We start from the raw sequence: 27,893 nt of genomic DNA, 5'->3' as shown, positions 1-27,893 counted from the left end.
CTTGGTTTTGGCTCAGGTCATGATCTCAGGGTCCTGGGATGGAGACCCGCGTAGGGCTCTGCTGAGCCAGGAGTCTGCTTGATCTCTCTCCCTCTCCCTCCGCCCTTTCCACTTGTGCTCTCTCCCCCCCTCTAAAATACATAAATCTTTAAATAATGTAAAACTTAAAAACATTAGTGTCTCTTAGAAACAGCCACAACGTCTCTAAAAAGCAGATTATAACATCAAGTTACAGGGGCACCTGGGTGGCTTGGTCAGTTAAGCCTCCGACTCTTGATTTCAGCTGAGGTAATGATCTCAGGGTCATGAGATCCAGCCCCATGTTGGGTTCCACAATGGGCATGGAGCCTGCTTAAGATGGTCTCCCGCCTTTTGGCCCTCCCCTCACTTAAAAAAAAAATTCTTTTAGGGGCGCCTGGGTGGCTCAGTCGTTAAGCGTCTGCCTTCGGCTCAGGTCATGATCCCAGGGTCCTGGGATCGAGTCCCACATCGGGCTCCCTCCTCGGGGGGAAGCCTGCTTCTCCCTCTCCCGCTGCTTGTGTTCCCGCTCTCGCTATCTCTGTCTCTGTCAGATAAATAAATAAAATCTTTAAAAAAAAAAAAAAATTTCTTTTAAATAAATAAATAACATCAAGTTACAGATGTAGGATATTAAGCCAAAGAGACTGCCACCTTTTAATGGAAAAGTATGGCAAATCATTAGAGACTCATAATACTGACAGATGATTAAAAATGGGCAAACTGCTGAAAATACCACAGTACTGAAAGGTTTAGCAAAACCGGCCAGGTTTATCAAACACATGTGAATTCCAACACTGCTTTTAAAGATGAAGTCTTTTTTTTTTTTTTTTTTTTAAATATTTTATTTTTGGGCGCCTGGGTGGCTCAGTTGGTTAAGCGACTGCCTTCGGCTCAGGTCATGACCCTGGAGTCCCTGGATCGAGTCCCGCATCGGGCTCCCTGCTCGGCGGGGAGTCTGCTTCTGCCTCTGACCCTCCCCCCTCTCATGTGCTCTCTCTCTCTCTCATTCTCTCTGTCTCAAATAAATAAAATCTTCTTTTTAAAGATTTTTTTTTTTTTTACTTTTTTGAGACAGAGAGAATGAGAGAGACAGAGAGCACATGAGAGGGGGGAGGGTCAGAGGCAGAAGCAGACTCCCCGCCGAGCAGGGAGCCCGATGCGGGACTCGATCCAGGGACTCCAGGGTCATGACCTGAGCCGAAGGCAGTCGCTTAACCAACTGAGCCACCCAGGCGCCCAAAGATGAAATCTTGACACAAACAGGTAAGAGACTCCTGGGGGGAAGACAGGACTACAGTACAAAGAAACTTAGGAACCAAACTTGCAGGAAAAATAAGCATGAGGAATTTGAGGTAAGAGGCATATAAAACACTTACTAATGATATACATAATCCAGGAGTTCTCAAACTTGAAAAATACAAGAGTCACCTACAGATAAGGGCTGATAAAATGCAGATTCCAAGGCCTTGCCTCCACAGATGCTCCTTCAGTAGGTGAGAAAGGACAAGAATCTGCAGTTTAAGTACTCACAAATGGTAACTTATGTAAACTGATAAACTTCTCAATCAACTTCTAATCCCATAAAAAAAATGCCTAGAGAGCTCACTAAATTAAAATTTTACTTTAATAAGTCTGTGTGTAGAGCCTAGTTACCAGTATTTCTATAAATACTTTCCAGATGACTCAAAGTTTATTTTATATCATTGTTACCATCTTTTTGTTTATACTCTGAAACACTCACCTAGGTCCACCCTGCTCCCCTCCCCATCCTTTCTGCAAGCTTAGGATTCCAAGTAAAGTAACATTTGCCATAAATGATTTGAATTACCCAAGAACTTGTCTGGGTTCTAGTTCTGGCTCTGCGACTAAACAGAATCTTTTTTTTTTTTTTTAATTTTTATTTATTTGAGAGAGAGAGAGAGGGAGAGAGAGCACAAGCAGGGGGAGGGGCAGAGGGAGAGAGAAGCAGACTCCCTCACTGAGCAGGGAGCCCAGTGCGGGGCTCGATCCCAGGACTCTGGGATCATGACCTGAGCCAAAGGCAGACTCCCATCCAACTGAGACACCCAACTGTTTAGGTGCCCCTAAACATAAGTAATCTTGCAAATTTGTGTCAAAAATGAGACTGAGACAGACTAAAACCTTCCCAATTTTATAACCTTTTCAGAGTACATTATGTCCAGAGCCATTTGTGTTCCCCCTTATTCCTGCTGCCTGTCATTAGCAGCAACTTTCACAAGCTTAGGCAGAGTAGATCCAATTAGCTCCATTTTGATGCTTGTGATGAGGGAAGTATAAACCTGAGTGCTTAAACAACAGTTTAAAATTTCAATTAATTATGCTCTCCTCATATACCCTCAAAGAGCTGAATGGCATCAGTAGATAACAGAACATTGTTGTTAACTGTTTTGAATGATAAATGTGGGGGCGCCTGGCTGGCTCAGTCAGTACAGCATGTGACTCAATCTCAGGGTTGTGAGCTGGAGCCCACACTGGGTGTAGAGATTACTTAAAGATAAAATCTTAAAAAAAAAAAAAAAAAGAAAAGAAAGATAAATGTGAAGATGCAGCAAAGCATAACAACAAAAAAAGCTTTGGAGCAAAACAAATTCCAGCTCATCTACAACTTAGATCTTAGTGATCATGAGGAAGTTATACCTTCTAAATCACAGTTCCCTAACTGTAAAATGAAGATAATCTTATAAAGACTACAAAAACGGGGGGGGTGCCTGGGTGGCTCAGTCAATTAAGCATCTGTCTTCGGCTCAGGTCATGATTCCAGGGTCCTGGGATGGAGCCCCGCATCAGACTCCCTACTCAGTGGGGACCCTGCTTCTCCCTCTCCCATTCCCCCTGCTTGTGCTCGCGCTTTCTCTGTCAAATAAATAAAATCTTCAAACAAACAAAAAGACTATTAAAAGGGATCAGAGACAAGATACGAAAAGTGCCTAATATATAGATGCCCCCAAAATGGCTAAATATGGGTATATACCTAAAGTACTAAGCGGAAAAAGCAGGACAAAATACTACACAGAACATGATTATTACTGTATAAACCACTTGCATAAGAAAAGACAAGCAAAATGCCAAAACAATGAGTGGTTTTGTCAGAGTAAAGAAATTATGGGTGACTTTTTTCGTTTTCTATACTTTTTATAATTTGATTTTACAATGAAAAATGCAAAGACAAAATTTGCAAATACTACTATAAAATTTGCACACTGGAAATTTTTCACATGCAAACACTTTAAAATTCTATAAGCTATCCACACCCTGATTACCAAAAAAGTTCACATAAAGTCAAAAGTTTATATAAATCTACCTTTTCTAAATGGTTTCCTGTATTACATAAGTGATATGGCCAAATTTTTAACTTTGACATATATACCGAACTACTAAATAGCTCATAAGAACCACCAGATCTTTTAATAGCAGTGCAAAAGAGTTGGAAAGATTAGCTGCCTGCCTCTTCCTTCCCCCCTCCCCCATATCTAACAGCTCAAAACTTGGGGGTTTAGCCATTTTCTTCCTTCATCTTTCCACTATCTTTCCTATCCATCCTTCCAGACCCAACTCAAATACAATCCTCCATTAATATGTCTTGACTCTAGCCCTAACTGGTCTTGCTATTCTTTTCTTGAACACTTCGTCTCATACTGTAAAATTAGCATTTTAATATACACTGTCCTATACTGTTTCATTTATTGATATCTTCTCCCTATGATTAACTGGAGTTAAATCAGTTCAATCAGGAATTGTTTATTCAGCAAGAGATGAAAAGCATTAGGGCACTATTTACTAAGCTAGTTGTTATACTAGAAGAATCTGGTCCAGAGAAGGTGGCAGCATGCAAATTTAAACTGGCATGCAAATTTAAACTGAATTACTTGCTTCTGTGGAGGAGAAAGGCAGAGGGACGATATGAGTTACCATACTCAGAGCTTTTCTCCTTGGTCATTTGCAGACTTGCAGGATTCAATGGTGAAGAAAGAGATTATTTTTGTTTGCCCTAATTCAGGAACAGAGCAATTTCTTCCTCTACTCTACATGAAACTCCTGAACAGCTACAACCAGCAGTCCTTTGTCACACTAGGGCAGTCAAAACCAATGCTGTGGCCTCCCCACCTTTTATGAGATAGTCTTCCTCATATCCCCATCCCCGCAGACCAAATAAACCAACACACCTAGATGAGATGCTGAAGCTGCAGGAGCTTACACTTACTTCTTCAATTACAAAATAGACCCACCCCAACTTCCATGTACCATTCCTCCATTTTAAAAATTTCACATCATCCAATGGGTTCCAAATTATGCTTCAGAGGGGAGAGGCTTTGGGGATCTCCCGGGGGGGGGGGGGGGGGGAGCGCCTAGCACCTAAGGTTAGCAATTCACAGGGTTCTGAGTAAGGTTTTGTTTGGGAGGAAAAGAAGAATTCACTCCTAAAAAGCCTGAAAACGGTTATAGGACTAATCTTTACTTCTGGCAAGTAAGCACAAAGGCTCACATCTGAGTAATTCTTGTTTTAAACTATTCAGAGTAGAGAGTAAATGATTCTAGAGTTGCCAACTATCCTTATCCCAAAATGGTGATGTTTGGAAAAACAGCAGTCCCCTCTGGATCAATCTTTAGCCATATCAAAAAAACAAAATACTGCAATTCTTTAATACCTATTGTATTTCAGACATTTTTATATGGTCTCATTTACCAAAACAGCCCATACTAACTAGATAAAAACTGGTCTTACTTCCAGCAGCTCAAACTTTACTGAATCTCTTTAAGGCATGGAACACCTTGTGGGTGACGAAGAGTTGAAACAATATAGAAAAAAAAATAAATGCAGAGTCTGTTGAGTAATGTATGGACACCAAAACCTTCAAATACCTAACAACAAAGCCCTCTCATGTTACTTTTATTCAAGAGATAGCCATTGGCATTTCCAATCATCAGCTACCTCTCTGCAACCTCTGAATAAGTTGATTATACTCCACTGCTCCCTCTTTAACCCATCCTTTAAATTGTGTTACAGGGGTTCTTCCTTTGACCCTCTTCTCTTACTGTGTGTTGGCTCTAGAACCCCACTGCAGAAACAGGTCACCAGCTCTCCTTTCTCAGTTTATGTGACTTTACAAAATTATTCTTTTTTGTGCTTCAGTGTCTTTATCTGTAGAATTAGACAGTTGCACCTACCTAACAATCATATAAGAATTAAATATGAAAACTAACAAATATGTATTCAGGACAGATGTGTGGTAGATACCATACAGTGTTCAATAATTTCAGCCATTATTTTTATGACCAATATTCTTGACATCTTATACTCTTTCATGCCTTTGCCTCTACTGAAGTCTAAAAAAACCTCTTTCTTTCTTGAGCTCCAGACCCTACTATCACCCTACTGTCCCCCATAGGTACCCCTAACACTATCTCTAAAAGACAACACATCTCCAAACCCCCTAAGTTTAACCTGCTGCTCATCCTTTTTTTTTTTTTTTAAACAGTAACTAGTCAGGAAATATGTACATTCTTCAAATCCACCTTTCCCATCATTGTTTTGGTTCAGGTCTCATGGTCTTTTTCTTCCAAACCTGTTGAAGCCTCTGATTTGGTCTTTGAGCCACCTACACCTGTCATTTACTAGATGAGCTTAGTTAAGTTGCTAACCTGAGTTTCCATTTTCCTATCAGTAACTATGAGACATGGCCTTCCAAGGTTGGTATGGGGATTAAAGGAAGACTATGAAAGTGGCTAACAAATCAGTGCTCAGTAAGCATTTCACCCTTCCCATCCTCCACAGTCATTCCACATAATTCCCTTACAATCCAACTAAAACAGAAGTATATAATAAAAATGCAAAGCCCCGGAGTGCCTAGGTGGCTCAGTTGGTTAAGCATCTGCCTTCGGCTCAGGTCACGATCCTAGGGTCTTAGGAGCCTGCTTCTCCCTCTCCCACAGTCCCTCTCCCTGCTCATGCACACTGGCTCGCTCTCCCTCAAATAAAATCTTAAAAAAAAAAAAAAAAAAAAAATTGCAAAGCCCCGGGGCGCCTGGGGGGCTCAGTGGGTAAACATGGGACCTTTGATTTCCGCCCCCGGGAGGGGGCCCTGCACTGGGCTCTACACTGGGTGCGGAGCCTATTTAAAAAAAAAGGGGGGGGGGGAAACAAAGCCCTTCATATACTGCTGGGCCCAACCAACCTCTCCAGCTTTACCAATTACTATTCTTTTCCACTTCTCATTATTCTGAAAACATAACCTAAGCATTCATGAGATCATGTTTATGAACATGCTGTCTCCTCTTCCTAGAATGCCCTTCCCACTTTTCTATCTGGCAAACTCCACGTAATGGTCCATGGGCTTTGGGGCCTGAGAGAGTTCTGTATCTATTCAGATGTAATTCCAACATATTTTCATTTATCATTCATTAAGACAAAAGTGAAATGAAAACATGTCAGAACTTCACTAGTTCATCCATAATTTGAGCAACTTCTCTGCTAAACCGGATAATACTTTTCAAATTCTGGAAGACTATTTTCTCAAATTTTTGTGCTATTCAAAATATGCAGTGCTACAGATATGACACACTTAAATTTAATCTGCATTAATATTTTCTCTATCACTTTAAGGCAGACAATTAACAAAAACCAAGTCCTGATTTGTATACATAGCATTTGTCTTTTTTTTTTTTTTTATTATTTTAAGATTTTGGGTGCCTGGGTGGCTCAGTTGGTTAAGCGACTGCCTTCGGCTCAGGTCATGATCCTGGAATCCCTGGATCGAGTCCCGCATCGGGCTCCCTGCTCGGCAGGGAGTCTGCTTCTCCCTCTGACCCTACCCCCTCTTATGTGCTCTCTCTCATTCTCTCTCTCAAATAAAATCTTTAAAAAAAAAAATTAGCTTTTTTTAATGATTTTATTTATTTGTCAGAGTGAGAGAAAGAGCAAGAGCAAGAAAGCACTCTAGTGCACAAGCAGGGGAAGTGGCAGGCAGAGGGAGAAGCAGGCTCCCCGCTGAGCATGGAGCCCGATGTGGGACTCGATCCCAGGACCCCGGGATCATGATCTGAGCTGAAGGCAGATGCTTAATTGACTGAGCCACCCAGGCGTCCCCGCATTTGTCAATTTTCATGGTGTAAATAACATGGCAGGGCTATGTATTATATATTGTTTATATACAATATTATATATCGATACAATAGATACAAATAATCTCAAGAGTGATAAATGTATTTATTATGGTTTAACGGTAACAGTAACTATATAGTAAGTTTATGTAGTTTAATTGTAATTTTATAATGTATTTTTTTTTTTAAAGATTTTATTTATTTATCTGACAGAGAGCGAGAGAGACAGCTAGAGAGGGAACACAAGCAGGGGGAGTGGGAGAGGGAGAAGCAGGCTTCCCGCTGAGCAGGGAGCCCCATGTGGAACTCGATCCCAGGACCCTGGGATCATGACCTGAGCCAAAGGCAGACACTTAATGATTGAGCCATCCAGGCGCCCCTATAATGTATTTAAAAATACTTTTAATACAATGAATTTAATTTTATGTCATTTAATGATTTTTTTTTAAGATTTTATTTATTTGACAGAGAAAGAAAGAGCGAGAGAGGGAACACAAGCAGGGGGAGTGGGAGAGGGAGAAGCAGGCTCCCCGCTGAGCAAGGAGACCGATGCAGGACTCAATCCCAGGACCCTGGGATCATGACCTGAGACGAAGGCAGCCGCCTAACGACTGAGCCACCCAAGAGCCCCTGTTTCACAGCCAGCTTGCTAATATTTTTTTTTTTTTTAGATTTTATTATTTGAGAGAGAGAGAGAGCACAAGCTGGGGAAGTGGCAGAGGGGGAGGGAGAAGCAGGCTCCCTGATGAGCAGGGAGCCCGATTTGGGGCTAGATCCCAGGACCCTGGGATCATGACCTGAGCCAACTGAGCCACCCAGACGCCCTGCTAAAATTCTTAAAAGCTAAACAGCTCACAATTAGCCAGCTACACATAACTGACAACTGAAATACCAAACCACCACTTATTAAGCAATAAGAACTTACACAAATAACCTCTTTGAGGCTGCTGCTGCTTATAAAATGAGAATATACTAAACTTTTATATGCACTATGTGCCAAGCACTGTGCTATCACCTGAGTGCTTATTACTCATTCTGACATGGTTCAGATGTTATTTCCTCCATGAAGCCTTCCTTAATTTCCCCAAATTTATCACTCTTGTTCAGAAAACCATTTCTTCATTCCTCTATTACAGCTATTATCCCGTATTTTATCCATTTTATTGTCCTCTTTGCCTTCCTAAGGCAAAGATGGTACTTTGTTTATCAATTAACACAAACATTTGTTCAAAGATGAATACAAACAAAGGGCATGGTTCAAGGAGATCCAAATTCAGTGTCATCTATTCTCTTCCAGTCCTCCTCTAAGGAGGCTGCAGAAAGGCATTTTATTTTATCTATCCACAAAACAAGGAAGGTGATGAGTAACACAAATAGAATTTCCTTAACCCTTTTGTCAGAGAGACAAGTAAACTTATCTGCAAGACAGAAGTAGACATAAACAGCCTTAGAATTTTACAAAAAGTTCAGGTTTGCCATCTCAATTAAAACAGGATACCCAGGGTCGCCTGGGTGGCTCAGTTGGTTAAGCGGCTGCCTTCGGCTCAGGTCATGATCCCAGGGTACTGGGATCGAATCGCATCGGGCTCCCTTCTCCCCTCTGCCTGCCACACTCCCCCTGCTTGTACTCTCACTCTCTCTCTAGCAAATAAATAAATATTTTTAAAAAACAACAACCAAAAAACCCAGGATACCCAGCGTTCCATTAGTTCTGAAGAGGCAACTTAAACCAGTGGTGGGGGGTAGAAATACTATATGGAAAGGAACAATACGCCATGGTTATTTATTCTCTAAGCATTTAATAAGAAAACATATTTGGCTAAAGTGATGTTTTCTTTCTAACTTTTGTATCACAAATTTTACTTGGATGTTTTTAATTTTTTTCTCAAGTTGAAAATAGAGCAGGGGTGCCTGGCTGGCTCAATCAGTGGAACATGTGACTCTTGATTTCGGGCTCATGAGTTAAAAGCCCCATATTGGGCACAGAACTTACTCAAAAAAGAAAAAGAAAATGGAGCCAAGGTCGACAGCTTCAAATATTTCCCAACAGGGGAGGGGAGTAAATGCCCAAATCAAAGGGTTAGGAGGAAGATGGCCATAAAGAAGAAAACAAACAAACCCAAAAAACTTCCTTATAAAGAGAAACACTGGGGCACCTAGGTGGCTCAGTCAGTTAAGTGTCCAACTCTTTGATTCTGGCTCAGGTCAGGATCTCAGGGTCATGAGATCTCTCCTGCTTAAGATCCTCCCTTCTCCCTCTGCCCCTCCCCCCTCCTTTCTCTTAAAAAAAAAAGAAAGAAACATTACTTGCACCAACACCATAGGAAAACTGGATTTTAAGAAAAAGGAAACACTTCTCTTAAATAATCATTTTTTATATTTTTTAAGCTTTTATTTATTTGAGAGAGAGAAAGAATGAGTGAGCGTGTGAGCACAAGACAGGGGAGGAGCAGAGAGAGAGGGAGAAGCAGACTCCCTGATGAGCAGGGAGCCCAAAGTAGGGCTGGATCCCAGGACCCCGGGATCATGACCTGAGCCAAGGCAGGTGCTTAATCGACTGAGCCACCCAGGCACCCCCTCCTCTTCAGTATGTTTAAGATAACAATTTTTTCATTAATACTAATGCAGTAAATATTTTAAAAAATAACTATCCATATACTTTATCTGTACTAAGATTTACTGGGACTGTATCAATCCTTTCTGTCATCCATGTCCTTCTAGCCTCAAGTCCTTTATTTTCTATATGTAATAAGTAATTAGGTCAAAAATTACAAAACAGACGGGGCGCCTGGGTGGCTCAGTTGGTTAGGTAACTGCCTTCGGCTCAGGTCATGATCCTGGAGTCCCGGGATCGAGTCCCGCATCGGGCTCCCTGCTCGGCGGGGGGTCTGCTTCCCCCTCTGACCCTCCCCCCTCTCGTGTACTCTCTCATTCTCACTCTCTCAAATAAATAAATAAATCTTTAAAAAAAAAAAATTACAAAACAGAAATAACCTTCCTAAAAAGACCTTAGTTTAGTAGCATCCATTCCTCTCTCCATGAATTTCAAATGTTATCTTGGGCTGGCTAACCCTCTTATTCTTGGTTTCTCTGGTCTAGACTATTCCACATATAAATCTTCTCCAGAACATATCTAATAAAAGTTCTTCTGGTCTCTTCTTGAAACCCTCCTGTGACTAAGAACTCTGTTTTTAGAAAGTTCTCCCTTCTATTTACAAAAATCTTCCTCCCTAGAACCTCGATCCACTGGTTCTGGTGCTGTCTTCTGGCATGGAGAATAAACCAGTCTTTTTTTTTTTTTTTTTAAGTGAGATCTATGCCCAACATGGGGCTTGAATTCGTGACCCTGAAATCCGGACGTCACGTGCTCTGCCAGTTGAGCCAGCCTGACACCCCTAAACCTACCAGTCTTAAAGGCATTTGATAACGGCTATCATATTCCCCTTCCAAATCATCTCTTCTAAGCTAACCATTCTGATAAACACTAAGGGATATGATGAGAAACAAAATAATGTGTATGAAACACATCACTGGAAGAAGTGAGCTGTTATGTATTCAGCAATGGTATCTCTTATTACCATATACTGGTTCACCTTTACTTCTACAAGCTTCCCATTGCCTTCCACGCAAAGATAACAACAGAGAGCACTGGATGATTTATGGAATTGTTGAATCACCGCTATATTGTACACCTGAAACTAATCTAACACTGTATGTTAACTAACTGGAATTAAAATAAAAACTTAAGAAAATGTAACATCAAGGGCACCTGGGGTGGCTCAGTCGTTAAGCGTCTGCCTTCGGCTCAGGTCGTTGTCCCACGGTCCTGGGATCGAGCCCCGCATCAGGCTCCCTGCTCCGCGGGAAGCCTGCTTCTCCCTCTCCCACTCCCCCTGCTTGTGTTCCCTCTCTTGCTGTGTCTCTGTCAAATAAATAAAAATCTTTAAAAAAAACAAAAAGGTAACATCAAGAAGCTCCTCCTTCCTGATTCAAATTAAATCTTACTCTTTCTATTAAACTCTAGAATTTTTTAAAACCAACTTTGTGCCTTTCTCAGTTTCCTTCTTTATCAAACTAACTGCATAAATATTTCACTCAATGTGTGCCTGGGTGGCTCAGTTGGCTAAGCGACTGCCTTCGGCTCAGGTCATGATCCCAGAGTCCTGAGATCGAGTCCCACATCAGGCTCTCGGCTCAGCGGGGAGCCTGCTTCTCCCTCTGACCCTCTCCCCTCATGCTGTTTCTCTCTCGCTCGCTCTCTAATAAAGTTAAAAAAAATTTTTTCATTCAACTCCCTTTTCCTAATCTAATCTCCAACAAGCTTCCACTGTGGAGAAACCCACTCCACAAATACCAATTAGACTTGCTCTTAAATTGTACAGGACTTCTTGCTCCAAATTATTATCTACACAGTGTCACAGATGTGGGCTGTCCTGAATCTATGTTCATTCTTCCCCAAACACCTTTGGCTACCTTCTACACATCTTTCAAGGCTCAGCTCAAAGATCACCTCTTCCAGGATTTCTTTTTTTTTTTTTAATTTTTTTAAGATTTTATTTATTCACTTGAGACCGAGATACAGAGAGAGAGAGAGAGAAAGCATGAGCAGGGAGAGACGCAGAGGGAGAGCGAGAAGCAAGCTCCCCGCTGAGCCAGGAGCCCGATGCGGGGCTCGATCCCAGGACCCCGGGATCATGACCTGAGCCGAAGGCAGACGCCCAACCATCTGAGCCACCCAGGCGCCCCTCCAGGATTTCTTGTGACCAATTCACCCACACCCCAGGCTGGGTTAGGCAGTCCTCACTTCCAAACTGGCACCCTGTACATATCTTGAGAAAATACTTTGTTTTGTATGCTGACCTGTCACTAATGTAAGGCTCCTTGACAATACACTCCAGATTTCTCGGTGGTACCTAGCACACAGTAAAGAAAAGATATATAGCTTCTTCTCAATTCTTAAGCAGCATAATAAATCTTAAGTTTATCCAAACATACTTCAAGTCACTATTTTCAAGTCTTCTGCTTGAAAATAGGAGTACTTCTAGAGGTATTTAAGAAATACTGCTATTTTCACTTAATAGCAATAACATTTTTAAAAATATACACCTTGAGGGCGCCTGGGTGGCTCAGTTGGTTAAGCAACTGCCTTCGGCTCAGGTCATGATCCTGGAGTCCCGGGATCGAGTCCCGCATCGGGCTCCCTGCTCAGCTGGGGGGTCTGCTTCTCCCTCTGACCCTCCCCCCTCTCATGTGCTCTCTCTCTCTCTCTCAAATAAATAAATAAAATCTAAAAAAAAAAAAAAAAAAAAAAAATATACACCTTGAGCCATTATCACAATAATCACATCTTCTCTAGATCTTTCTCTCTCCCATTAGCTTTCCAGTTATTCAGAAAAATCATTTATCCAACTGCCTGAGACTGAGTCTAACACTGGGCTAGGCTTTAAGAAAATTAGGCAGTCTTTGGTCCCCTCTACTATTCTTATTTCTACCTATAGTTAAAAGGCTGGAAATATAAAACAAAAATTAAACCAACTATTACGAAGTTTATAAAAACATATTGCATCATTTATGCAGGAAATAACTTTCCCTTTATGCGAGGCTATTCTCAAGTTGAAACAAAGAGGTTAACTCACTCTTGTCTTCTTTTGACAATAATTCTTTCAAAAAAATCTTTCAGAAACGAAAAGGCCCATATGGTAATATACAGCACAGCCAAGACCTTCAAAAAGCATAGACCCTTTGAGCCAGCAGTAACACTGAAGGACAGATGTGAATCAGTATTTTTATCAATGGATGTTCACTGCAGTGTTATTTTAGCTGGAAAAAAATATAAAGAAGCTGACAAATCTAACAATTAAGGATTGGTAAATTATAATAAATCTATGCTAGAATAGTATGAAGCCATCAAAAGTGATGTCATAGTAGAAATATTTAACGATTAGGGAAAGGTTCTAAATAAATGCAGAAAGCAGGTTACAAAATATTACCTGAAGTGTACAAGAGAGTAAACCACATATGGAAGATACCCCTAAAATCTGCTGAAGTTTCAAGCTGGAGAGATCCAATGCTTAAAGGTTCTATGATACTGAATAACAACATGGAACAGAACAAGTCAGTAACAGTAGCCAAAAATGGCTATAGTTCTGCTTCAGTGTGTTCCACCAAGACACATGCCCAATCATGGAACTTTAGAATAGCTGTGACATCATTTTCAGGATGAAGCTTAATTATTTCCCCACTTACTGAGTTACCATGTCCATCTGGCACCATTTTTTGCAATTTTGTAAATAATACAGAAGTGCACATACAAACACCCCACCTAAAGAAGTCTACTGTCTCAATGAGCTAACAGTTTGACTCCCACGAAACTTGTCTTGGAAACCTAATAAAGACTGGCTGTACATCAGTTATGTAAGAATGTTAAGGATAACAGTGGGCAAGAGAAGTAAGGCAATACTGACTGAAATGGTAACTGGGTTTAGAAGCAATTATAGGGACCTTCCTGAAACCCCAGCAATCTCTTCTCACAGAAGGTAAACTAAAAAGTAATCTGATACGAGTATAATCGAGGCTTTATTTTTTTTATTTTTGGTGGTTTGTTCACCAGCCTAAGAACAATTAGTATACTCATTCATCAAAAGTCTTTATGGAATGGCTTTAAGAAAGATCCATTAGTTGGCTTAACAAAGACCCTAAACCTTGATTATTACTACTCACTATGAAAACATCACAAAGCTGGTCAATTCCAACATGTGAAATCTTACACCTCCTTATGAAGTTGAATTAATATTCGCTGAACCACTCAAGTAAATTTAATACAAACATAAACTTGATTAAAAGTCTACATAAATTGGGCGCCTGGGTGGCTCAGTTGGTTGAGCGACTGCCTTCGGCTCAGGTCATGATCCTGGAGTCCCGGGATCGAGTCCCGCATCGGGCTCCCTGCTCGGCAGGGAGCCTGCTTCTCCCTCTGGCCCTCCCCCCTCTCATGTGCTCTCTGTCTCTCTCATTCTCTCTGTCTCAAATAAATAAATAAAATCTTTAAAAAAAAAAAAAAAAAAAAAGTCTACATAAATTAACAGCCCTGGGGCGCCTGGATGGCTCAGTAGTTAAGCATCTGCCTTCGGCTGGGTCATGATCCCCGGGTCCTGGGATTGAGCCCCGCACTGGGCTCCCTGCTTGGCGGGAAGCCTGCTTCTCCCTCTCCCACTCCCCCGCTTGTGTTCCCTCTCTCGCTGTGTCTGTCAAATAAATAAATAAAATCTTTTTAAAAAATAAATTAACAGCCCTCAAATTTGCTACTTCATTTTTAATTCCAAGTTTCCCCACAAGTTCTAACGCATACAAGTTGATCATTTATGCTGTACATTCCTGAAAACACATTCCTATCTTTGTCAGGGATTCCTATTTTTATTTTTCTGCCTTCCTATTTTTAATCACAAGATGTAGGACAGAACTTTGCAGATGAAAGCAAGCAGATGCATAATATGGGACTGATATTATGCATGTTTCAAGTGGTTAAACTAAGCACCTGGATGCCCCTCATACACATTAATAATCTGCTATGAAACTACATGATGCTTAAAAGGTCATGGCGTCCCATCCTTGAGTTCCTCTAGATAAAGGAGCCTGTTAAAACATCTTTAGAGCTTTTCAGATGTCTGGTGAAAATAATCAGTAAACAATTTTCCTCAAGATTATGGCACATTTTAAGTTAAACTGTTCAACTTTGGGGAATGGAAAAGAGGAATTTAAAGGACAAAAAAGAGTTTTTTCTGGACTTTTCAGTAATGTGGCTCTATACTTCTAGCATCACTGACAAACACATCTCCATTTTTTATTCATCTGCACACACTAGAAGGTAAAATGGCAACCATTCTGCTTTAATTGGAAGACTATGCACCTCTGATTCTGTTATAGAGGTGGAGAATCTAACCAAAGAGCCCTCCTTCTTCTGCTCAAAAAATAAGCTTTTACAGAGGCATAACAAGTGCCTCAGAGCCTAGATGAAATATATAAAATCTCTATGAATTCGTGACAAATATAAGAAAAATATATTTAGGGGTTCCCGGGTGGCTCAGTTGGTTAAGCATCTGCCTCCGGCTCAGGTCGTGATCCCAAAGTCCTGGGACGGAGCCCCGCATAGGGCTCCCTGCTTAGCAGAAAACCTGCTTCTCCCTCGCCCTTTGCCTGACACTCCCCCTGCTTGTCCGCGCATTGTCAAATAAAAAATCTTTAAAAAAAGAAAAACATATTTACATAAGCTTAATAGGCTTTATTTTACATTTGAAGCTAACCACTTAGGATTCTCTCAATCATTAATATATAATCTTTAAAAAAAAAAAATCTCCTTGCCCATAATAATCTTTTTACCTACTTCCTACATTTAAATGTATCTAAGTCCTAGATAACACATGCTCTGCACCAACCAGTATTTCACCATTCTCTATGGTCTTAAAGTTTACATTCACTCAATACACACAGACCAAGCATTACCAACACTTTCCAATAAATTCCAACTCCTTAGTTTGGACCTATTCTCCATCCCTCTGCCCAAGATTGTCATTTGTTACAGAAGGGAAACAAGAGAAGGTTACTCGGGCGCCTGGGTGGCTCAGTTGGTTAAGCGACTGCCTTCGGCTCAGGTCATGATCCTGGAGTCCCTGGATCGAGTCCCGCATCGGGCTCCCTGCTCGGCAGGGAGCCTGCTTCTGCCTCTGACCCTCCCCCCTCTCATGTGCTCTCTCTCTTTCTGTCTCAAATTAATAAAATCTTTAAAAAAAAAAAAAAAAGAGAGAGAAGGTTACTCTTCAGGAATACAACAGAATTTTAAAAGCAAGAGATCAGCTTTTTCTGATTATCTGTTTTCCAAGTTTTATATAATACACACTACCTTTTCAAATGAGAAAAGGGTTTTGGAAAAAGTAATTAAGCAGAACACTAAGAAGGACAGGAACAAGGAAAAAGTTCTGAAAAATACCCTAATACTGCCCATAGTCAGAGGCAAGCAGAAAGCGATGTCAGGGCTTGGTGACACACCAACTCCTGACTTAACCACCTTATCTGAGTTAGGCCAAAAGTTAATTATAACAGAACTTTTACCTTTTCTCTGCCATATTACAGCCTCAATCCTTTCCTACTTGAATTTCCATGGTTCTATCACTTTAATTAGTCCTTTTGCATTTCTTCTGGCCTTGTTCTTCACCTCTTTTGCATCATTTAAATTCAGTTTCTCTACAGTTTGTGCCTTCCATTAATTTAAGCTCACATTTCTACAAACTAAGTCAAACAGTAACACCAATTATACTTCCATAAAGGCTTGAACTGTTAAGTGATACGTTTGTTATTTACAGAGCTTTTATTAACCATTCAGAAGAATACCTCTCCTGTTCTCTCTAGTTCCTTCTCCTTCCCTGAAAGTCTTAAGAATGGTAAACTAGTTACCTTTTTAACACTTTCTTCTTCCTCCTGGCGTTTCTCATAGTGTGAGAAGTCATCAAAAATCGAAGTGGTGTGCTTGTAGCTGGCTATGATTTTCAACACCTGCTTAGCCTTTTCCAGAGGCACTTCCTGAGTGTCCCTGGAGTTGGTCACTGGTTTATTCTCGTTGTTCTCTAGGCGAATGTGTCGCAGCTGGCTATTGGGAACGTCCTTCACAAAAATCCACCTGACATCAAAACGACCCTTCCATTTGTCCTGGGACCACACACCTGCACATGTGTTGTAGTCCACAGCAGATTTCATTTCTGCAACGCCACAGAAGTGTCCACTGCCGTTGACACTGAAAAGTAAGTAAACGGGGCCTTTCCCGTTCATGGAGCGATAAGCAGCATCCAGTCTCTTGTTACCGTGCTCTGTGCTGCACCAGATATTATATTTAATGGAACGGTGGATATCGTCCTCAGAGTAGCTCTTAATGATGAAAACCCGGCCATGTTTCAGATTCCAGTCAAAATCCTTGGGGTTATAGTTATTAATGGACCGCAGCTTCTCCAACACTGGGTGAGGTTCTGAAGGAGTAGATCCAGATCCAGCCTGAGACTGTCCTACTCCATTACCATCCACCCCATTATGACCGAACCCACTGCCACGGTTCCGAGGTGCTACCCAGCGGGTTGGCTGAGTTGCCTGTTGCTGGACTGAGAGCTGGGCAGGCTGTGGTGGAGGTGGGGGCAATGGCTGTGTCTGTTGCCCCACTGATGCCTGAGCCACTGGTGGGCTATTGTTAGCCTGCTGACCTACAGGCTGAGGAGACCCCTGGGTTGGCTGCTGACCTATATTCTGAACCAAAGCCTGTGAGGGGGCTTTTGCCACAGGACCCTTATTATCCCAAGTTCCAATATCCATGTTATGTTTTATTGGGGGTGGTGGAAGACTTGACCCTGCAATGCCATTCTTGGTCTTCAACTTAGGTTGCTGTTTCGCAGGCTTGCTAGCAATATCAGCCCAAGATGCTGGTTTTGGAGGAGCAATGGTAGCTGGAGGCAAACTATTGGAAGCCACGATGTTACCAGTAATGGACCCACTACCAACTGCAGAACCTACAACTTTTGGAACATTGCTTGCAACTTCTGTGCTACCCAACTTCAGTGCTGCCATCCCTTGGTCTATAGTATTCATGCCAGGAGCCTTATTGAGGGTCTCACTGGCAAAAGCTGACTGTCCATCAATCATGGCTCCACCTAAGGAGCTAGGTGCATAAGCATAATTGCTACTATATCCAGAGCTCTGAGTAGACTGTCCCTGAGAACTGTTATTTCCCCAAGCTGAGAAGTCAATCCCACTGGGAAAGAAATTAAAACCATGCTGACCAAGAAATGGAGTGCTACCTAGGGCTCCTGGTTGTCCAAACATTGCATCTGGTAGGAAGTGAGGCTCTCCGTTGCTCAGCTGTCCATAAGAAGTTAGATAGGGCATGGCTGTATCACCCCCAGTAGACCAAGCGGCTTCACCCAAAGAATAGGAGAAGCCAATGGAGGGACTGTAGTAACTGGGTAAATAGGAATCTGACATGGCAGTATATGCATTATTCTGTGGAAAGGAAAAAAAAAAAAAGGCAAATCAAAACAAAACACAAAAATTAATAAAACAACAATCACGACATTTCCTCTCCCAACTATTCATCCAATTCAAATTCAACTAAAAAAGCAAGTGACCATTTCAGGTAGTCTCTTCCCATAAACTTGCTGGAATTCTTATACTGTAAGAGATTTTGGTTTCACAATTGAAAAGTTTAAACATTTCAAGTTAAACTGACACACAGTTTAGGCCTTGACTTAAGCACTATACAGTTGAGGACATACTTATAGGCCTTAACTTTAGCACTGTAATTCAAAAAAAGGAAAACCCAACATCTCACCAACAGAAGTGTTGAGATGATGGCTTTTATTAAAACCAGTTCTCTCTGGATTTAAGGAGTGCGAATTTTGGCAGATCAGAGGAGTGTTCCTAAGAGTTTCCTATCAAAACCATACTACTCTAACAGATAAAAAAACACAAAAAGAACTGGAAATTTCAAGTTCTATCCCAAAAATCTGTGCAGCCTTCCTCAACCATAAACCAAGGTTCATTACACCTAGTTTACATTGTTAGCCTCTTGGGAAACCATTTGGGAACATCAAGAGATGCCACTATTTAATTATAACCTGGAAAGGAAACGCACAAGAGCTTCCAGAGTTTAAAACTAGAAAAATGGGGCGCCTGGGTGGCTCAGTTGGTTAAGCGACTGCCTTCGGCTCAGGTCATGATCCTGGAGTCCCTGGTTCGAGTCCCGCATCGGGCTCCCTGCTCGGCAGGGAGTCTGCTTCTCCCTCTGACCCTCCCCCCTCTCATGTGCTCTCTCTCTCCTCTCATCCTCTCTCTCAAATAAATAAATAAAATCTTTAAAAAAAATAAAAAATAAAACTAGAAAAATGTTGCTACCTGTTCTACTTCACCTAAAATGGCTCTAAGTTCAAATGTACACCTGACTTTTCCATTAAAAGTAGGAGAATTCCAAAAACATTGTAAAGTCTGTATCTTTAAGAATTAGTCTAAGGAATAACCAAAAACATAAACTTATACTCAACTAGTCAACACATTAGAAGACAGACTGCAATGCAAAAACCTCAATCATTCTTGACCTAAGTTTGCGAACAGTATTTTAACTTTTTTTATAAATGCTATACCTCACAGAATAGTCCCTTAAGTGAGAAGCTGGAGATATAAAAAGACTGGTCTGTACAGGTATGGATACAGCTCAACTCAAAATAAACTACTCTAACTTCAAAATAGCTCTGGTACAAGAGTACTCTTATCTTGATGAGCACTGAGTAATATATGAAATTGTTGAATCACTTTATTGCACTCCTGAAACTAATGTAACACTATATTAACTACATTGGAATTAAAATAATAGCTCTGGTACATAAGAATCCATTAACTAGTGAATAAAGAATTCCGTTCTTAAGAAGCTTGGATGACCATAAGTATGTCAGGCCTTAAATCTGTATTACCAAAGTCAACAGTACTTCTCCCTAGCCAAACACAGCTCTTGAAAATTAAATGTTTCAACTAATGTGGTTTGATAAAATGGTGCTTTTCTCTGCCAAATTCTCCTTACCAAAAAAACACAAAAACAAAAAAAACCTAAGTCTTTCACACATACCCTCAAGTGTAAGAGAAGTCTATTTCTTGAAGACAGTGTTAAAATTTTAATAGACTCAAATCCATTATGAATAAGAAATTCAGTCTATAATCAATGGATTAAGCCTGAAGAATTATATATAAGGTGATGAATAATGGTTAAAAAGTACATGAATTACTCTTGACAAACTACAAAGGGCAAAGATTCTGAAGTTATCCGTCTATTCAACCATGATTTCTACTCCCACCACCCCCAGCCCCAAATTTTTTAAAGACATTTAAGCTTTAGCTTACTTGAGAAGTAAAAACATGCACTTAATATCACAGGTTATACCATTATATAGCTGAATGCCTACACCTGAACTGGCAGGTTCCCACATGCCCCTGAACTCAAAAATCTGAATTACACAATGTTTCACAAGAACTACCTAGAATTATGTTTCCAAATGCTCCCACTTTCCCTGTTATAATGATTATGTAAGCAAACTACTTCAATAGCAGGAACCTATAAATAGTTCATTCCTCTACTTCCTTCCTACTTTTCCTGATTAACTGGTTGACTTTTCTGAAAACTTTTCCCAATCACTTGCTTAAGTGGTTTCTATACTCTCAGTGGAAAAAATTTTACATGAGGGATCTAAAAGTTTTATGCAAGAATTAGGTCCAAATATGGGCATGCACCAATATGTCAAGTTTTCAAAACTATTGTATCTATCGTATGGCATCCACTCAGAATTTATATACATGTCTCATATGCTTTTTCATCTTTTAGGGTATCTTAGGTGAGTTACTGTAAGTTTTCCTTTTGGTTTATTAATCTGTGGGTTTATATTTATTAGCTACAACCTTATGATTTTTATCTTTGGGACCCATGATATTAATACAAAAGAAGTGACAAATCAAAGTAGTTTCTACATGCACAGAACATGTTAATATATGAACCTATATAGACCTAAAAGAAATTAGAAGAAAAAGTTACATGGCAAAAACCTCAATCATTCTTGATCTTCATTTGTGCTAAACAGTATTTTATCTTCCTTTAACTCCATTTTATAAATCCTGTAGCTCCTATAAGAAACCGGAGGTGTACAAAGTTGGTCTCTAAAGATAGAGATACATCTCAACTTGAAAAAGGAATACCTAGGTCCAAAAGTTAGGATAACCTAACAACCCACTAACTAGTGACCAGATGAAAAGGAAGATTCCAGTTTCTGCAGCACTGAATAAAGTTCAGGTGATTTTTTATTAGTTTTTTCCCCATCACATATACATCCAGTTTTCCTAAAAGAAAAAGGTTTGGGGGGTAAAAAGTCAGAATACTTAAACTGGAAAGTATTCTTCAGTTTTGCACTGTTACATTTTCGGTAAGGAAAATTACTAACAGGTGCTGTTAGTATACTCTAAGATGCTATCACTTCTAATCTCAGAATATGCTTGCTGTCAACAAAGATGGAAATCTTAACAGTCTATAACATTTCAGTAACTCCGTTTACAACACATGGACTGGTATTAAGTCACCCCCTGAAAATGAAATTCATTGATAAGGCAGAGAAAAAAATACGGTATATTACACTCTTTGATCAGGCATGTAAATGGTTAACTACTCACGGGCCTTGCCTGTGGACTCAAGTAAGGTTCAAAATCATCATCATTTAATCCATCCTTTTGATGTACAGATCCATTTTGTACTGAAGGGAAAAAATTCAAATAAATTAGGAGTGTCTCAATCGTACAATCTACCTCCCAAATTAAGCAAATATATTCTAACCAAGAAATACCTTACTAAACAGAGCAAATAAGTTTGAATTTCAGAAAAACAGATAAAGAGAAGAGTGAATGCTGAGCAATATTCGTCAATGAAAATGCCTCCCTCCACCCCGAGCAAGTTGATCTAAAAAGGTCATTTTATTGGCTCCTCTAGATTTCAATTCCCTCCCGCTTCCCCTCCCCCATCACAAGTGAGTACTTCCAGAGTGTGATCCACGAGGATGAAAAACAAAGGCCTTCTAAGACCTACAGGAAACTAAGGACCTGGGACATTTCAAAACCGAATCCACCCCCACCCTTAATGAATTACTCCTTGTTCACGGAAAAGCTGTTCGCCAGCTGCAAGAACACACCAAAAGGGTCAAATACTTAAGTGTGAGGCACCTGCGAACTAAGCGGCTTCCGAAAGGTCCTCTCCCCGGGGCGCTTCCCGGAGACCCCGCCCCCACTACTCGGCGTCCCCCTCCCGGCCTAGGGCCACCGGCGGAGCCGGGCTCACCTTTGTTTCCTTGACCTTTTGGTCTCTGCGGGCGAAGAAAACGTCGCCGAGCAGCAAGTCGTCCGAGGAAGAAATGGAAAAGGAAAGACAAATTAAAGCCGGGCCCGGGAAGGGAATAAAAGAGCAGGCCTGAGGGGAGGCGTCAGGAATGATGGTGAGGGGGAGGCTGAAAATGGGAGGCGGGGAAAAGCGCAGGCCGGCGGGGCCCGCGGAGAAAAAGCGGGGGACGCGCCAGAAACAACGCGAGGGGACCAGGGCTTCAAGGAAGGGGAAGGAAACAAGGAAGAAAACGAGGCCCGCTGAGAAGAGGGGGCGCGGCGCGGCCGGTGGGCTCCGAGGCCGGGGGAGAAGCGCGGAGAGCGGGCTAAGGGCGAGGCGCTGGGCGCGGCCGGCCTGAGAGGCCCGAAACCCGGCCCGCAAGAGGCGCCGCCTCGGCTCGGCCCGACCGGGGGCGGCGGGCCCGGGCCTAGTCGGGCTCCCTCTCGCCTCACACAATGGCCGAGGCATGCGGGCCGGGCCTGTACCTGCTCCAAGAGGCTGCTAGCCGACATGGCTCTCGGATCCTCGCGGGTGGCGACAGCGGTGGACTCTCGTCAGGGCGGCGGCGACGGCGGATGAGCCCTGGCGGCGGGAGCAGGCGGCGCGGTGGCGGCTTTTGTCCCTGACACTCGGGGGCCTCGGCGGACGCAGCGGAGACACAGCGCGCGGCTCGGGCTCCGGCTCCGACTCGGCGACGCTCTAGCCCGAGAGCTCAACGCCCGTCTCTATGCCTTTACGCGCGCTCCCGCCCCTCGCAGCCGAAATAAGGGCGCCGAGCGGCGGAGGCGGACGGCGCGCGCGGCGCGAGGCTGACTCTCACATTCACTCACCCACGCGGAAGGGGCCCGGCGCGAAGCACTCCGGGACGGAAGGAGCGAGACCGCAGTGCCCTCTGGTGGTCTGGAGGAGCGGAAGCGGCGAGTGCGGCCTCCCCGCCCCCACCGCCTCCGGATTGGGGCCTATAGGAAGGTGGGGGCGGCCAGGGGTCGCGCCACGAGGTTTTGAATAACACACCTGGAGAGAGTAGCTTTAGCTTGAGAAAACCCACAAAAGCCGGTTTCTCAATGAAGAAGCGACCCCCGGAGGGCGAGAGACCTCAAAATAAACCTGCCTCCCAGCTGCAAATGGCACCCCACCCCCATGGGGGGGGGCACCCTGAGAGGGGTCGCAGCCCCCAGGGAAATTTCATGGGGGCCCTGCCCCGAGAAATTCACACCACCGCCACTGCCAGCAGGAACCTGGTTATCCTCCTCTGTTGGACTGCAGAAGAGTGCCCAGAGAACAAAAACATCCACAAAAAAATCTGGTACCCTGCAAAAGAGATTTGAATAACACACCTGGAGAGAGTAGCAGGGAGGACAATCTACAGCTCTTTTTTTAGGGAAGTCATTGGCCACGGCGATAATCTGTTAAACTGTGGCCTTTATTTCGAAGAAAAACACACCTCATACATCTACACAAAATGTTCCGTGTACTTTCAACAAGTCCCAAGAATCTATAACTCTATGGACTTCAAGAGAGAATGTCCTTATCTGGGGAAGGAGAGAAATTAACTCTATTTGAATATCTCCTGTGGGTTAGGTTTTGTTGATAGGTGCTTTCAAACATTTCAAAGGTAGCGGCACCTTCCAAATAATCTTCAGTCTCTCTGTTTGACAACTGGGGAAACAGAGAGGTCAAGCAATGTGCCCAAGGTCGCAAAGCTATTAAATAGTTATGTGTACCTGACACTAAGAGAAACATAATAGGGTCCCTCCACCCCCCACAAGAAATCCTGTATTCAGGAATCAAAATCCAGAGGAGATCCATAATATGGGCAAAAGCATTTTTAATCAGCAGCAAACCCAAACTCATGCAGGGATATTTGATCCTAGGACAGCCCATCTCCTAATAGCTTTTATTATTGCAAATAGTAGTAAACAGATAAATAATGCACTATTAAGGGTCAACCTGATACTATTCACTCTCTGGAAACAGGAGGCTTTGGTGGACTCTAGTAAAATAAATGATAACACAGGATCTTGGATTTTGCATTATGATTTTGCTCAAAGTGCTCAAAGCATTTTTTCTGCCCATAATCATATTTATAGTTGGAAAGAATAAGGTCAGGCACCAATATGTGATGGACTTCTGGTAGAGACAGTAAAATGTCAAGTATCAGAGCATAGATCCCAGATAGGCAATAAAAGAAACCTAGTAATCCTTTTTTTTTTTTTTAAGATACTCAGCCAGTTAACTCCATAGCCCAGATTTTTGTATAAACTGTAAGCAGTTGCTTACACTTACCCTCGAAAGTGGTACAATACGATGAAAAGAGGATTGACCAAGAATCATGTCCTGGGAAGGGGAGGGACTAAATACTGGCCTCACCACCAGATTTGTAACATTAGGTAAATTACTAGACCTTTCAGAGATTCCCTCATTTGATAAAGGTAAAATAATATCTACCTAACAGTTTTGTTTTAAAGAAAAGGTTTAAAAAAACAACAACACAGAAACAAGTCTGGTACACTGCAGACTCCTTTCCTATAATCCATTAAGGAATAATAGTGAAAATTCCCTCCTTCCAATGACATTTCTAGTGCCTGAAATTTTTCTTACAGTAGTTCCCGCTTATCTGAGGTTTCACTTTCTATGGTTTCAGTTACCCATGGTCAACTGTGGTCCAGGTCAGATGATTCTTCGGACGTGTGGTCAGAAGATCAACAGTAGCCTAATGCTAGGTTACAATACCTACATCGTTCACCTCACATCATCTCATCACGTAGGCATTTTGTCATCTCACATCATCACAAGAAGGGTGAGTATATTATAATATTTTGGGGGGTTACTATTTATTTATGACAAATATCCCACATCCATAATCCTCTCCTGTCAGAAGTTCTTTGAAATGATGCTATCAGCCTCGGCCAGTTGATGGAGTCATCTGACTCACCTAACCTGTGAATGGCCTTCCAGGTAGCATAGGTTTTTAACTGGCCATTTGAGGCACGCCCGGGTGGCTCAGTCGGTTAAGCGGCTGCCTTCGGCACAGGTCATGATCTCAGGGTCCTGGGATCGAGCCCTGCATCAGCTCCCTGCTCAGTGGAGAGCCTGCTTCTCCCTCTCCCTCTGCTCCTCCCCACTGCTTGTGTTCTCTCTCTCTCTCTCAAGTAAATAAAATAAAGTCTTTAAAAAATACAAAATAACTGGCCGTTTGAAACTGCCTGTCACCTTGTTAACCTCAGCCATGTTCATCTGGATGGACGTGTGCTCCTCAACGCTGATGACACAGTAGCTGGCAGAGCATTTCTGTAACAGGTACAGGTCCACAAACTTGCTGGCATCCTACTGCGTGTCCAAGATGTGCCTACTGCCACCACCACGACCACCAGTGCAGAAAGCTACAATTAGATATTTTTGAGAGACCACCTTCACATAACTTTTATTACAGTACATTATTATACGTGTTTTATTATTGTTGTTAATCTCTTGTGCCTAATTTATGAATTAAACTTTATCATTAAATAAATAAACTTTATCATAGGTATGTATAAATAGAAAAAAACCAGTATATATAGGGTTCAGTACTATCAGGCATCCACTGGGAGATCTTGGAACATATGCCCTGTGGACAAAAGAGGACTACTGTAGTTCCTTTGCGGTTACTTTCTGTCCTCCAGGAGTTCCCAGGAGTTAAAATGCAAATATCCTTGAAGCAACGGTAATCTCTAAACCTGTATTACTTCTCCCGATTGGCTGTAACAGGCCCCTGAAGAGAACACACAAGACCGATCATTTAACCACTGAGAAAAGGGTAAGGAAGTCTGGAGTGTGGGGTCATCTTACTGGGATAGACCCCTCATGGTTTCAGAAAAGAAAACTGTCCTGGAAATGGGCTTGGCTTCTAGCCTCAGCTCTGCCACTGGGTGGATAAAACCCTCAATACCTCTTTTAACAAGTATTTATTGAGGGCCAGGCAATGTGCTGGAGAGAAAGTCTTTTTTTTTTTTTAAGATTTTATTATTATTTATTTGACAGAGAGAGGCACAGTGAGAGAGGGAACACAAGCAGGCGGAGTGGGAGAGGGAGAAGCGGGCTTCCCGCTGAGCAGGGAGCCCGATGCGGGGCTCGATCCCAGGACCCTGGGATCATGACCCAAGCCGAAGTCAGACGCTTAACAACTGAGCCACCCTTGCGCTCCTGGAGAGACAGTCTTAAGAGTTCACTTACCCCCAAAGCTTATAGACCAGGGAAAATGATAGTAAACAAAGAGTTATTCAATTACAGTTGTGCAAAGTGCAACGAGAAAGCACCAATGGAGCTAGCCTAGGCGGGGGTGGGGGAGGGGTGGCAAGGATGACCAGAAATTAACCAGACCAGGAGGGAAGGGAAGTGTGGGAACCCTGTGTGCCAAGGCCCTATGTGGGAAGGAGCTTGGCACTGATGAGCAGAAAGAAGGCCAGCATGACTGGCGCATAATGAGAGAGAGGGTGGCAGCAGATGAGACTGGAGAAAGAAGAAAAACAGGGACTTTAGTCATTAGCTGCAAATGATGATCAGCTAGGAGAGAGTTAATAGAAGTATAGCAGTCTCAGGTTTATGTTTTAAGAAGTTCCTTCTGCTTACAGTGTGGGAAATAGATCTAGGGAGAAGAGAGTAGGTTAGGAGTTAGAAGAGGATTGTAGGAAGTCCAGGCAAAAGGTAATCTTCTAATATAGTGGCAGTGAATACAGTTAGAAATGGACAGAATGGACATTTTTAGGAGGTAAAATGAGAGGTCTTGGTGATGGATTAGACTGGGAGAAGGGCACTAAAGGAGAAAGAGTTATCAAGGATGATACCTGATTTGATTTGAGCAATTGGGTGGATGAGGTGGCATTTTTTAATGTGGGGAGATTTATGGGAGTGGAGAAAGATCATAAATTGGTCTTTGGACATGCTGGGTTTCAGGAGAACCTAAAGTGTCAGATAGAAATATTCTGTAAACAAAGGGAAGGGGACACACAGAGAAAAACATAGCTGGGAATACAACTCTTGGAATCTGTGGTGTAGAGATGTTAGTGGAAGTGAAAGGAATCCATGCAATTTCCTCAGAAGAGAGGGAGAACAACAAAAGGTCCCACAGCAAACCAGAGAGATAGAAGGGGAGACAAGGAGAGTAAATCATTCCCTCACTCAGAACCTATTTCCAAGGCTGTAAAATAAGGATGTTGGATCAAAATAAATTCTAAGGTCCCTTCTGGTTCCATTGTTTTAGAATTCTGGAAGGTAGAAACCAAAGTAGTCCTTCCAGATACATGAAATGAGGCGTGGGGATAAGGGAGAGAAAAAGAAGCAGCAAAGAGGACAGATTTTACATACTCTTCAGAATTGTGCTGAGCTGGGGTTGGGTCCTTGAGCTCTGGTTCTCAAACCTTTCCAGCCTTCAGGAATAATAGACCTCACAGCCCAGGTCACCCCCTTAGTAAGGCAGGAAGAGAGAAATGTTTATATCCTTCACACAACTGACAGGGTAAAACCCCATTTTTAAAGATTTCTGCTGGTTCTCTGTAGTCTACATAACACACAAAGTTTGCCACTCCCTGGCCCTATGTATTTCTCACCATGTACTTATGCCCCAGCCACACTGAACTTTTTCCCAAATACATGTTTTTTCTGGAACCCAGGGCTCTGCACACGCAGTTCTTTCTGCCTCAAATGCCCTTGTCATCTTGCCTACCAGCTCCTATCTCTCTTTGAGACCCTCATCAGATGATGCCTTATTTCTTCCCCCAAGCAGAAAGGTGCTCTATTCTTTGTTCACCTATAATATTAGTCATCTTTCCTTATTGTAACATTT

General features: G+C 42.2%; 1 protein-coding gene across 2 annotated transcripts in view; it reads right to left on the bottom strand.

Annotated features, from left to right (window-relative positions):
* Positions 1 to 22,764, bottom strand: part of YTHDF2 (YTH N6-methyladenosine RNA binding protein 2) — a 33,217-nt gene extending 10,453 nt beyond the window's left edge. Inside the window, exons 1-5 of one of the 2 annotated variants that reach the window (XM_044913931.1) lie at positions 22,558 to 22,744; positions 22,034 to 22,058; positions 21,785 to 21,790; positions 21,376 to 21,455; positions 16,588 to 18,174 (exon numbers count right to left, since the gene is read on the bottom strand). In XM_044913931.1, coding sequence (XP_044769866.1) covers positions 16,588 to 18,174; positions 21,376 to 21,455; positions 21,785 to 21,790; positions 22,034 to 22,058; positions 22,558 to 22,584 — 1,725 coding nt within the window. In that variant the 5' untranslated portion in view covers positions 22,585 to 22,744. Of the gene's footprint in view, positions 1 to 16,587; positions 18,175 to 21,375; positions 21,456 to 21,784; positions 21,791 to 22,033; positions 22,059 to 22,557 lie in introns of both variants that reach the window. The other variant, XM_021683629.1, reaches the window with a different exon arrangement.
* Positions 22,765 to 27,893: the final 5,129 nt, after the last annotated feature.

The sequence above is a fragment of the Neomonachus schauinslandi genome, chromosome 4 (genome assembly GCF_002201575.2).
Source record: "Neomonachus schauinslandi chromosome 4, ASM220157v2, whole genome shotgun sequence".
Taxonomy (NCBI): domain Eukaryota; kingdom Metazoa; phylum Chordata; class Mammalia; order Carnivora; family Phocidae; genus Neomonachus; species Neomonachus schauinslandi.
Note: the sequence above shows the minus strand (reverse complement) of the source record. Positions and strands in the feature narration are given on the sequence as shown.